Source organism: Zootoca vivipara, chromosome 6, assembly GCF_965207765.1.
Source record: "Zootoca vivipara chromosome 6, rZooViv2.hap1.1, whole genome shotgun sequence".
Lineage (NCBI taxonomy): Eukaryota > Metazoa > Chordata > Lepidosauria > Squamata > Lacertidae > Zootoca > Zootoca vivipara.
This window is the reverse complement of record NC_142589.1, coordinates 9,850,678-9,862,985: the sequence shown is the minus strand read 5'-3', so window position 1 is coordinate 9,862,985 and position 12,308 is coordinate 9,850,678. Positions and strand designations below refer to the sequence as shown.

The following is a 12,308-nucleotide window of genomic DNA, read 5'->3' as shown; positions in this document are numbered from 1 at the left end:
ACGAACAGCTCGCTGTCGTATTTTTAATCCACATTTTTTTACGAGGCAATCTGCAGCCATATGGCTCAACCGGTCTTTTTCTCTTCCCGGTTTTGGAGAGGTTAGAACTTTTAATTAAAAGGGGCTGTTGAGGGCTTAATGGAAGGAGACTCCAGATGTTGGTGGGGATCTTGAGAAGCGGAAGGTGGGAAGGGCGGCCCTGTTCTCCTCTTTAACCCCGTTTGGTTGCTAAGGAGACAGAAATTAAAAATCAGGCAGAGGGATAAAAGAGGAGAAGACTCTAAGTGTGAGAAGAGGGCAGCATTACTCTTGTGGTACTGGGGCCGCAGCAGCTTAAGACCTCTCTTTCTATCTTTTTGCATTATGTAGGCCTGGAAGGAGGCAGGCCCAGAACAGCTAATCATGCAGAGTCACGGCAGGCAGACTCTCCCTCTTGCCACATCTCTGCACAGGGAAGCGGACCAAAACGTTCAGTCACGGGTCACATCCACTGAAAGCACATCACTTTTCCCGAAAGTATCGCGGGGACCACAGTCCACCCCTCATGGTGCCACAATTCCCAGCACCTTGAACAGAGTACGGTTCCTAAGATTCTTGGGGATGGGGGAGGGAAGCCATGTGATTTAAATATGCTCAAAATGTATGGAGGAGAATACCGTATTTTTCGCTCCATAGGACGCACCTAGTTTCTAGAGTAGGAAAACAAGGGGGGGGGGGGAAATTGCTTTCTTGAATTGTCCTAGGCATAGCAGCCAACTCCTGGAGGCCTAGGTGCCTTTGCCCCACCCCCACATTAAATATTTGAGGAAGCTTCTTTTGCAAAGGGGGAAAGCTCCATTTTCTTGAGGATCAGCTCAAAGTTGTGCAGCTTTTTTTGCAAATGGGAAAAGCCCCGTTTGGGGGGGGGGGTCAGCTCACAGTTGTGCATCTTTTTTGCAAAGGGGGAAAGCTCCATTTTTGAGGATCAGCTCAAAGTTGTTGAGCTTACCTTGCAAAGGGAAAAAATCCTGTTTTTATGGGGTTGAACTCACAGTTCTGCAGCTTCTCTAGGAAAGGAAAAGGACCCATTTCTACAGTTTCCAGACAGATAATCTAATCAGCCAGTCACATGTCGCTGGGGAAACAAGCAGCCTCTCTCTGCAGACAACAATTGAGGGAAGGGAAGGGAGGTAGCTTGCAATCAGCATCTCTTGCAATCAGCTGCTGAGTGGGTCCTTTCAACACACTCTTCCCCTCTTGTTAGCCTTTAGCTCTTTCTTAAAAAAAAAAGCAGGATCTGCCTTTCGCCCCTGGGCAATTCGGCTCCAGGGACCATGCATTCGCTCCATAAGACACACAGACATTTCCTCTTACTTTTTAGGAGGGAAAAAGTGCGTCTTATGGAGCGAAAAATACAGTAAAGCATCGCTGCGTTTCAATCTGCTGATCGTTTCGGGAGGCGTGAATGAAGCAGGTTTGCCAAATCAATTTTCTCCCTTGTTCATACCCAGCTCTCGGTACTAAGAGTCCCCGACCCTCTCAAACACTGAGATTAGCAGAGAGGCCCCCCCCCCTCTTGGCAGTTCCTCAGAACCTGGTAGCTGTGGCAGCCCAGGAGAGAGCATTTTCTGTGGCAGCCCCTGAGCTTATTTTATTTTATTTGGAGTATTTGCGTCCAGCTCCTTGGCTGAACTGGCTCCCAGTGTGGCTCATGTACAATCAGTAAGTGCAAGCCGATAGGCTTACAAACTATAGGACACAACACAAAAGGAAAATGGGACAGGGAGGAAAGGGTGGGGGAATCAAACAGGCCACCAACTCTTATTTGGTTGTTCTTCTAATGAGCAGCTGGCACAGTTCAGTGGGAGGTGATGCCTATTGGGGGAGCCAGCCTGTCACAGCAGAGCCGATGCAGTGAGCCTTCTGCTTTCTGTCTTTCCCACGGAGTCAGTGTGACGGAACGGCTGCTCCCCAGTGAGGGAGAGGAGGGCTAAGCCCGCAGAGATGCAGCTGGCAGCTTCACTAGGCAGTTTTTGTCATATGCTGAAGATGCCCCTCTATCCTGGCCTCTGACACAGAGGTAGGTTTTCAGAACCCATCCCATTCTTGCAATTGTGTATTGTTTTGGACTGTTTTTAAAAGTTGCATTTTAAATTGCTGGGACTCGCCCCGGCGGGGCCTTAGGGTGCAGAGCAAGTCATCAAAATATTGTTGCATACCACCCCAATCTCTGAGAGGTGCGAGATTCCAGCGGTTCCGACCACTTACTCAGGGTTCGGTTTCCTTTGGAATCAGGCACAGCGGAGCCAGTTTAGGATACATGCTTTATTGACGCATATACAGAACCTGAGCCTACAATGGAGGGGTTCACACCACTAACACCCCAGGAGGGCCTTGCTTCCCCCATAGTTGCAGCCTCAGATTCCAACAGAAATCAGGCATGGCTCTGTCTCCCAGCTGCCCAGCCTGCAGCCTGCCAACTTCTAGCTCACGCAACTCAACTCTCAACTTCTGGCCTTTGTCTTTCTACCTAGCAATGAGTTGAGGGAACACAGGTCTCCCATTTGCCATCTGGCACGGGGCCACTTCCTTTGTTACTTTACTGGCTAGTCCAGGAACTGAATCCTTGCTTATATTTTAACACTTGCGGGGTCCAGGAACCAGAAAGGTCTCAAAATACAGCCCTCTGGCTTGGGAGAATTCAGCAGCCATCACTGACGTTTACTGCCTGCAGGACTGAAAAGCGTTACTTACGATCGACGAGAGATCCACATTCACCATTCTCCTGTCGTCCAGGTTAACTGGCTGAAGTCCAGCGACGTTGAGTTGAACAGAGGACGTCCGGTAGACATATCTCAGCAGCCAGTCTCCCCTGGGAGGAGAAAAAGGAACCACCACTACTGAGCAGCCATATCATTAAAACGACTGAAGCATATAACCGGATGGGCCACCAAACCCAGGGATCGGGATCCCTGTGACTCTCCAGATGCTGCAGGCCCATCATCCTGGAGCATTGCCCATGTCGGCTGGGGCTGATGGAAGTCCAACTGCACCTAGAGGGGCACAGGATCCCCATCCCTGAACTAGGCCATCACTTGCCTTCATTGCCCCTAGCTCCCGCTATCACAACTCTACCTTCTCTGAATGCAGATGATGCTGGACCACAACTCCCACCCCTCCGTGGCTGTTCGCCATGCTGGCTGGATAGCGGGCCAGCTCTGCAAGTGATGGCAAGTGATGGTCTAATTCAGGGATGGGAAACCTGGGGAGCTGCAGATGTTGCTGAATAACAACATCCATCTCTCCTTGGCCATTAGCCATGTCATCTGAATAGCTGATAGAAGTTTGGGTCCAGCAACAACTAAGAGGTTGCCAGGTATCACACCCCTGAACTAAACTGCCACTTGCCTTTACTGCCCCTAACTCCCACCATGACAACTCTGGCTTCATTTAATACAGGTCTTTTTTTTTAAAAAAAATAACCTTTATTGAGATTAAAACAATACTATACATAAAATACATACAAATAAAAACTACAACCAAAACATAAATCAAATCCGCCATTATACAAATCTTACATTTTCTTCTTATAAGTTGACTTCCACTCATCTTTATCCCGTGCTACAGATATACTTATTTGTACTGCTTTGAATCAATTTCATTTTGGAATCTCTACAGAATATTTGTTGTAAACCCAAGTCTTTTCAGATATTCTCCAAATTTTCCCCAATTATGATTAAATTTCTTATAGGTACCCCCTCTTATTGCATTTGTCAGTCTGGCCAATCAATGTAACTGATTACTTTTTCCTGCCAATCTCTAATTGTAGGCGTCTCCTGTGATTTCCACAATTTAGCGATTAAAATCCTTGCCGCTGCCACTGAGTACAGGAATGCTTTTTCGTCCTGTTTATCAATTCCCTCATCTACCATGCCCCATAGAAATGATTCTGGAGTTTTTTTTATGTTGTATTTGAGTTTGTTTGTTTTTTGAAAAAAATACATTTAATACAGGTCTGGCCCTCTTCGGTGCCTAACTCTCCTTCCTTCCTTCCTTCCCACACACAAACAACACACCTCGCCTCCCAGGAAGAATATCAAGGCAAAGACATCAGACCCAGCAATCTTTTTCAAGAGACCATCCAAACCACACGCTAACTTTTCCAAATGCTTACAGAAAACCAGCCCGCCCGCCCCATTTTTAGGGCCTACAGACCTGCAGTAGCCGTTGATGATCCTACCCGAAACGACCTTGGCAATTTGCTTCCAGTATTTGGCTTCCCCTTCCACTGGTGCCCCCAGGAGGACCACATCTTCGACGATGCCTCTGCAGTCTGAGAAGAGAGGGAGCCCACCCACCCCACAAAGCATCAGTGAGACGGCCTTGGAGGACAATGCTCCAGAGATGTGGCGGCGTCTTGGGAATGGCTGGTTGCTGCTTTCGAAACGCCGCTTGGGGAATCTGGCGCCACGAAACACAACAATGTGTGTGTGTGTTTACCCAGAAGAAAGCTGCACTTAATTCACAGGGACTCACTGCCACGTAACCATGCATACGGGGAGGCAGTCTCAAAGAGGGATCCAGATTCAATGAATGCCTAGTTTTATCCAGATTCTAGCAAAAGCCAGTGTGGCCTGTTGGTTAGAGTGTTGGACTAGGAACTGGGAGACCAGGGTTTGAATGCCCACTAGGCCCTGAAGCTCTCAATGGGTCACATTAGGCCAGTCACTGCTTACCATCCTAACCTACCTCACAGGGTTGTTGTGGGGATTAAATGAGGAGGGGGAGAACCATGAGCGCCAATTGGAGCTCCTTGGAAGAGGAAGAAGGTGGGATAGAAATGCAAGAAACACACAAGCGAGATGGACACCGAGGGTTGTCTCCAATGAAGGGCACATTCACACCTTATATTTGCTTTCAACAAACATGGCTTCTCCCAAAGAATCCTGGAAGCTGTAGTTAGTTATGGGTGCTGAGAGTTGGTAGGAGATTGCCTCCCTTTACATTCCCATCCCAGAGCTACAGTTCCCAAAGTTCCCTGTGAAGAGGGATGAACAGTTAGCCACTGTGGGAATTGGGAGTTCTGGGAGAGGAATAGCGGTGCCCTAACAATTCTCAACAAACTACAGTTCCAGGCTGGGAACGTTCCCCTACCTGAAACCCCAGGGAGCCGTTGCTGCCGGCCTGTGTTGACAATACTGAGCTGGATGGACCCACAGCCTAGATTCTTTTCCTCTCTTTCGAAGGACCACAGCTCACAGCACCTGCTTTGCATGCAGGGGGTTCCAGGATCAATCCCTGGCATCTCCAGGCAGGGCAGGGAAAGATCCCCTGCCTGAAAGCAGGGAGAGATGCTGCCAGTCAGTGTAGACAATACTGAGCTAGATAAGCCAAAGGCCTGATTCAGGATAAGGCAGCTTCTTACATTCCCAGGTGCGAGCGCCTGAATGTCTCCTCGGGAGCAGGTGCCACTGAATTCAATGGGCCTTAGCCCCTGCTAAGCACATAAAGAATTGCAACTTTTAATTGTCCGTCCCTCCATGCATAGCAGGAGATTGGACTAGATGACCGTTGGGGTCCCCCCTTCCAACTCAACAATTCTATAATACCTGCTTGTACCCAGGGCTAGTCCTACTCAAAGGAGACCCATCAAAACCAATGGACATTACTAAGTTGGGTCCATGTCCTTCAATGTGCTTACTCCCAGTAGGACTTAGTTAGATAGAACCTTTGAGATTTACTTATTTTTTCCCCCAACACCCAGAGTACAACCAGTACTCAAGCAACGGGGAAGACAATTTTTTTTAAAAAAATGATTGCAAATAACTATCAAAGCAGCTGCAGGCAGCCCTCAGGAGCAACTCAATTTACAATCTACGTTCTGATTCTTGGATTTTTTCCTAGAAGGGTCTTTTTTTGTGGGAGGGCGGAAGAGGGGGGGGGAGAATAAAGAGGAAACAAAAAAGATAAGACACTTCCAATTTGTCATTCTGAATGATCCAATTTGGGCAGATTGTAAGACTTATTCTAAGTGCATGCCAGAGAAAAAAGGAGTTGGCGGGGGGGGGGGAGCAATTTCTGCTGCCCAAAAAGGAATTCATAAGCCTGATTTGACTCATCCTAATTTGAATAGCAGCAAGGTTCTTTTGCAGAAGAAGTTCAGATGAGGGGAGGACGGATTCTGAGTGAGCATCACATTCAGGTAATGTGATCATCGCGTTTGCAGCTTGCGGCTCCTGACCTTAAAACCACCCCCTGTTTAAGACTGGACAGTGGGTGGTGGAAGGGTTGGGGTTGGAGGGAAGCTCCAGGCTGAATGGGGTGCATTCTGCATGGAACCTCCCCCCCCCAAAACACACAGCTACTGCCTAGTGCATTGGATGCTGAAGGAGCAACTGGAAATCAACAGAGTCGCCAGAGTTGCCTGGCAACCTCCTCCTCCTCCTCCCTCCTCCCCATCTCATCTTTCGGCCCCTGCACAGCCACCCAGTCTTAAGCCTGCGTGATCGAAAAAAAGGAGAAGGGAAAGAGGGCTGTGCAGACGTGCCACTGGGCTAGACTACTGCAGCACAGTGCTTGTGGGGCTGCCTTTGGAGACGGCTTGGGAAAAAATCACAGCTAGCTCACAACCAGGGAATTCGTCGCAGTGGTGCCTTGGCAAATGGGCTGGCCCTTGGGTTTGCTGTTGGGCTGGATGCAATTGCTCTTTTTCCTCGTTAAAGCCCTTGGTGGTTTGGGTCTAGCCCAGGCATCCCCAAACTACAGCCCTCCAGATGTTTTGGCCTACAACTCCCATGATCCCTAGCTAACAGGACCAGTGGTTGGGGAAGATGGGAATTGTAGTCCAAAACATCTGGAGGGCCGAAGTTTGTGGATGCCTGGTCTAGCCTGTCTGCACCCAAGGCTTTTTAAGAACTTAAAAACATAAGGAGAGCCTGCTGGATCACACTAATTGCCCGTCCTGTTCTTGCAGCAGCCGACTAGGTGTCCCAAAGGGAAACCCGCAACAGGATCCGAGCACAAGAGCCCTCCCCCCTCCTGTGGGATTCGGAAGCAATGCAGATTCCAACGAACGCAGAGCAGAGTCATCATGCCTATTTGCCATCAATAGTGCTCTCTTCCATTAATTTTTTTTTCCAATCCTCTTCTAAAGCCATCTATCTTGGTGGCCATCCCTGAGTCCTGAGAGAATGTCCTTAGCAGGTGCTGAATAGAGTGCAGTAAAGACACCTTCCTGGTGCCAAGAGGCATAGAATCACAGAATTGTAGAGTTGGGAGGGACCACCAAGAGCCATCTAGTCCAACCCCCCCTCCAATGCAGGAATCTCAGCTAAAGCATCCAAGACAAATGGCCGTCCAACCTCTGCTTAAAAACCTCCAAGGAAGGAGAGCCCAGTGGGAGTCTGTTCCACTGTCAAACAGCTCTTACTGTCAGAAAGTTCTTCCTGGTGTTTAGTCGGAATTTCCTTCCTTGTGACTTGAAGCCGACTTGGTTCCGGTCCTACCCTCCAGGGCAGGAGAAAACAAGTTTGTTTCCTCTTCAGGGAGTTCTAAAGTGAATGTGCTGCAAGGAGGGGAGAGGGCTCTTGTGCTCGGGAGCTGCTTGCAGATTTCCCCATTGGCATCTAGTCAGCCAATGAGAGAACAGGATGGACTAATGGGGACATTGGCCTGATCCTGATATGTCCTTGAGGCTGAGAGTTGAGGCTGGGGGCAGCAGGAAGAAGCAAAGACAAGGAGCGGGAGTTGAGGGCTGTGGATTGCCACGCAGCGATTTCAACGCAGCACCCGGAAATATTGGTTAGTGTCCCTCCCTTTTCAGTGGGGATGCGCCTCGTTATATTAATTGGTACAAATCGTCCCAACATAACCGTCTGCGGGAAGGAAGACTGGGACACACACACACGCATCGACGAGAGATCGTGACCATTCGATTCCTCGTTGCCGCCAAGTGGAGCTATTAATATGGGAGGGTGCGGCTCGTGTTAACAGTTGGCAGATGGCTTTCCAAGTTAAATAGAAGAAGTGTCGGGCATGGGGGTGGGCAACGGCAGCCGAGAACGGCGACTTTTAAGGAAAAGGAGGAGGAAAACAGGATGGTGTGCGAGGATGCAGAGACTGCTCGGGTGGACTTTTAGCAACGGATGCTGTTGTGACGAAAGAGCCTCTGTGGGAGGCTTGGAGGCGATCCCAGGAAGCCTGACGCCATGACACTTCGAGGAGGAAGGCACCAGCTTTTTGTAAAACGTTGCCTGGACTGTTACCTATGTACCTGGCCAATAAAGTGCACTGGGCAGGACGGGGCCTCCTGCAGATGCTTTCTTTATGATGGATAGGCCTTTAGGGTGTGGCCCCCTGCAGTGGTACTGTACTCTTGGGTCCAGATAGCTCCATACTGCCAGCACTGACTGGCAGCAATGGCGCATTCCCAGCCCAACTGGAGATGATGCTGGGGATTGAGCCAGGACCTTCTATAAGCAAACAGGTGTCCTTCCCCTTTGACAGGGTTTGCCACCTGCACAGGCCTGCAGCAAAACCAGGTTCTTTCAGGAGTGCACCTGTAAGTTACATACACCTTTTGCCACGTCCCTGAATTGACCCTAGCCAATTCAGATGTGCAGGGTCCCTTTGTGGTAATCACAAAGATTACCTCTTCTAAGATTATGTGATAATCTTATAATTATGTAATAATAATAATTAGGGTGCATTGCAACCCGAGATCATAGAATTGGAAGAGACCACAAGGGCCATCCAGTCCAACCCCCTGCCAAGCAGGAAACACCAGCAAAGCATTCCTGACAGATGGCTGTCAAGCCTCCGCTTAAAGACCTCCAAAGAAGGAGACTCCACCACACTCCTTGGCAGCAAATTGATCTCCGCACGTCGCCTTTCAGCTGGATCTATTTTCTGCGTGTGTCAATTCCTTTGGAGTGAGCCAAGTTGTGTTTCCCCTGGAGTTCTCCTTGTACCTAGCAGAACATGCGCCCCATTCTCTCAAGACAGAGTTGGAAGGGATCCCCAAAGGTCATCTGGCCCAACCCACTGCAATGCAGGAAGCTCCTTGTGCTTTCAGTGTGCCTAAGGTTCTCAAAATTGGGTCTCCGGCTGTTGTTGGGACTACAACTCCCATCATCCCTAGCTATCAGGACCAGTGGTCAAGGAAGATGGGAACTGTAGTGCAAAAACGGCTGGAGACCCAGGTTTGGCCTAAGTGGTCGGTTTTGGAGCCGCCTCCTTTCATTCGGATTGGCCCCTGTTGGTACAAAGGGTGAGAAGACTCCTTTTCAGTGGCTCCCCCTTTCATGCTGATTGGTCGGCCCTGGGATGCTGGAAGCGGAGACCCTGCTACAAAAATAGCAAGGGGTCTTTGAGACACACACCCCACGACCATGGACCACTACGCTGCTGATGAAGAATGAACAGTGTCTCAGCTTATCTCCAGCACGCACCTTCCTCCTTGGCCATTTCCTGGAGGCAGAAGTAGATGACCCGGGCGCCAAGACTGAAACCCATCAAGGTAACCGGCCGCTTGCCCTGGAAGGGGAAAGAACAGAATGACAGAACCCAAACAAGCTTAAAATCTCAAGCTCCCTGCCTCGAAAAAGCAGTAAAGATTACCACTTGATAGTGAAAAAGAAAGAAAGATTTTGCCTGGCTGGATCATGTCCTGGAAATTTGGTGATGCTTGCCTACATGCAGGGGCATTTGGCATTTGCAGGGATTGATCGACGTGACAGAGAGACTGTGTTTAAACCGTGTTTTGATGTATTTGCCACCCTGAGCTCCTCTGGGAAGAAATTCATTAACAGCAATGATTTGCGGTGGGTTAGACTAGATGACCTTTGGGTGCGTTCCAACCTGACAATTCTACAATTCCGTAGTGGCTGAAATGTAGCCTACTGTACAGATGTTAAGAGTCGTAAATCCTCACTCAGCCATGACTTTAGCATGGCCACTGCCCCTCTCAGAATAACCTACCTCACAAGGTTGTTGTGATGATTTATGGATTGGTGGAGAACCGGGCATGCCAACTTGAGCTCGCTGGAGAAAAAAAGGATGAGCTACAATTGCAGTAAATAAACTGAAATTGATGAGCCTCAGTTAGTCATGCCCATTCATTTCAGTGGGTCTGTTCCGCGTAGGACTAACACTACCACCGTGATAATAAATGTTTTCCCCACAATTCTTTCTTCCTGAGGATAAGCAGATTTACTTATTCATTGTGTTCCTATTGCACCTCTTATTCCAAGGAGCTCAAGGTGGGTTTCAATCAATCTCCACAACAACCCTGTGAGGTAGCTCAGGCTGGAAGAGTCACCCAGTGAGCTTCATGGGTGAGTGGGGGGTCTGAACCCTGGTCTCCCAAGTACTAGCAGTTCCAACGCTCTAACCGCTACACCTCACTGCTCCGCCAACTGAGCCAGGACCCCCTCTTACTACAGAGATCCCACAGAGATTTTTCCCAGCTCAGACACACTTGGACTCGGGTTGTGACCGTCAAACCACCTTCTTACCTGGTGCCGGCTGAGCAGGATTCGAGCCAGGTGTTTGCCGACCTCAGACGAGCGGTGGAGACACACTCCCCAGGGGTTATCAATCACGCTGGCCACCGTGAGCAGGGAGGCAGGTAATGCGAGAGCGGTGACGATGCCTGGGGGGTGGGGGTGGGGCAGGGGAGAGGAAACAGGACAGCTGGAAATCAGAAAGCTACATAATAATAATAATAATAATAATAATAATAATAATAATAATAATAATAATAATATATTTATACCCCGCCCATCTGGCTGGGTTTCCCCAGCCACTGTGGGCGGCTTCCAACAGAAAAATGAAATAAAACAATCTATTAAACATCAAAAGCCTCCCTAAACAGGGCTGCCGTCAGATGTCTTCTAAAAATCTGGTTGCTGTTTTTCTCTTTCACATCTGATGGGAGGGCATCCCACAGGGCCGGCGCCACCATTGAGAAGGCCCTCTGCCTGGTTCCCTGCAACTTGGCTTCTCGCAACGAGGGAACCACCAGAAGGCCCTCGGCACTGGACCTGAGTGTCTGGGCAGAAGGATGGGGGTGGAGACGCTCCTTCAGGTATAGAGGACCGAGGCCATTTAGGGCTTTAAAGGTCAGCGCCAACACTCTGAACTGTGCTCGGAAACGTACTGGGAGCCAGTGTTATGTGGTCTCGGCGGCCGCTCCCAGTCACCAGTCTAGCTGCCGCATTCTGGATTAGTTCTAGTTTCTGGGTCACCTTCAAAGGTAGCCCCACGTAGAGTGCATTGCAGTAGTCCAAGCGGGAGATAACTAGAGCATGCACCACTCTGGCGAGACAGTCTGCAGGCAGGTAGGGTCTCAGCCTGTGTACCAGATGGAGCTGATAGACAGCTGCCCTGGACACAGAATTGACCTGTGCCTCCATGGACAACTATGAGTCCAAAATGACTCCCAGGCTGCATACCTGGTCCTTCAGGGGCACGGTTACCCCATTCAGGACCAGGGAGTCCTCCACACCTGCCCGCCTCCTGTCCCCCACAAACAGTACTTCTGTCTTGTCAGGATTCAACCTCAATCTGTTAGCCGCCATCCATCCTCCAACTGCCTCCAGGCACTCACACAGGACCTTCACCACCTTCACTGGTTCTGATTTGAAAGAGAGGTAGAGCTGGGTATCATCCGCATACTGATGAACACCAGCCCAAACCCCCTGATGATCTCTCCCAGCGGCTGCATGTAGATGTTAAAAAGCAATGGGGAGAGGACAGAGCCCTGAGGCACTCCACAAGTGAGAGAGCCCAGGGGTCCAAACACTCATCCCCCACCACCACTTTCTGAACACGGTCCAGGAGGAAGGAGCAGAACGACTGCATGACAGTGCCCCCAGCTCCCAACCCTTCTAGACGGTCCAGTAGGATGTCATGGTCGATGGTGTCAAAAGCCACTGAGAGATCCAGCAGAACTAGGAAACAACTCTCACCTTTGTCCCCAGCCCGCCGGAGATCATCAACCAGTGCGACCAAGGCAGTTTCAGTCCCATGATGAGGCCTGAATCCTGACTGGAAGGGATCCAAATGGTCCTCTTCTTCCAGGCGTGCCTGGAGTTGTTCAGCAACCTTCCATACCAATGCAATACAATGCAAGAAGGCTGATCGTCGAAGAATTGATGCTTTTGAATTATGGTGCTGGAGGAGACTCTTGAGAGTCCCATGGACTGCTAGAAGATCAAACCTATCCATTCTTAAGGAAATCAGCCCTGAGTGCTCCCTGGAAGGACAGATCGTGAAGCTGAGGCTCCAATACTTTGGCCACCTCATGAGAAGAGAAGAATCCTTGGAAA

At 49.7% G+C, this 12,308-nt stretch overlaps 1 protein-coding gene across 4 annotated transcripts in view; it reads right to left on the bottom strand.

Annotated features, from left to right (window-relative positions):
* TMCO4 (transmembrane and coiled-coil domains 4) overlaps window positions 1-12,308 on the bottom strand; it is a 36,300-nt gene that overhangs the window by 3,855 nt on the left and 20,137 nt on the right. For 3 of the 4 annotated variants that reach the window (XM_035121124.3, XM_035121125.3, XM_035121121.3), the window contains exons 10-13: window positions 10,494-10,630; window positions 9,429-9,513; window positions 4,195-4,312; window positions 2,734-2,851 (exon numbers count right to left, since the gene is read on the bottom strand). In XM_035121124.3, the coding sequence (XP_034977015.1) occupies window positions 2,734-2,851; window positions 4,195-4,312; window positions 9,429-9,513; window positions 10,494-10,630 (458 nt within the window). Of the gene's footprint in view, window positions 1-1,031; window positions 1,138-2,733; window positions 2,852-4,194; window positions 4,313-9,428; window positions 9,514-10,493; window positions 10,631-12,308 lie in introns of all 4 variants that reach the window. The other variant, XR_009557816.2, reaches the window with a different exon arrangement.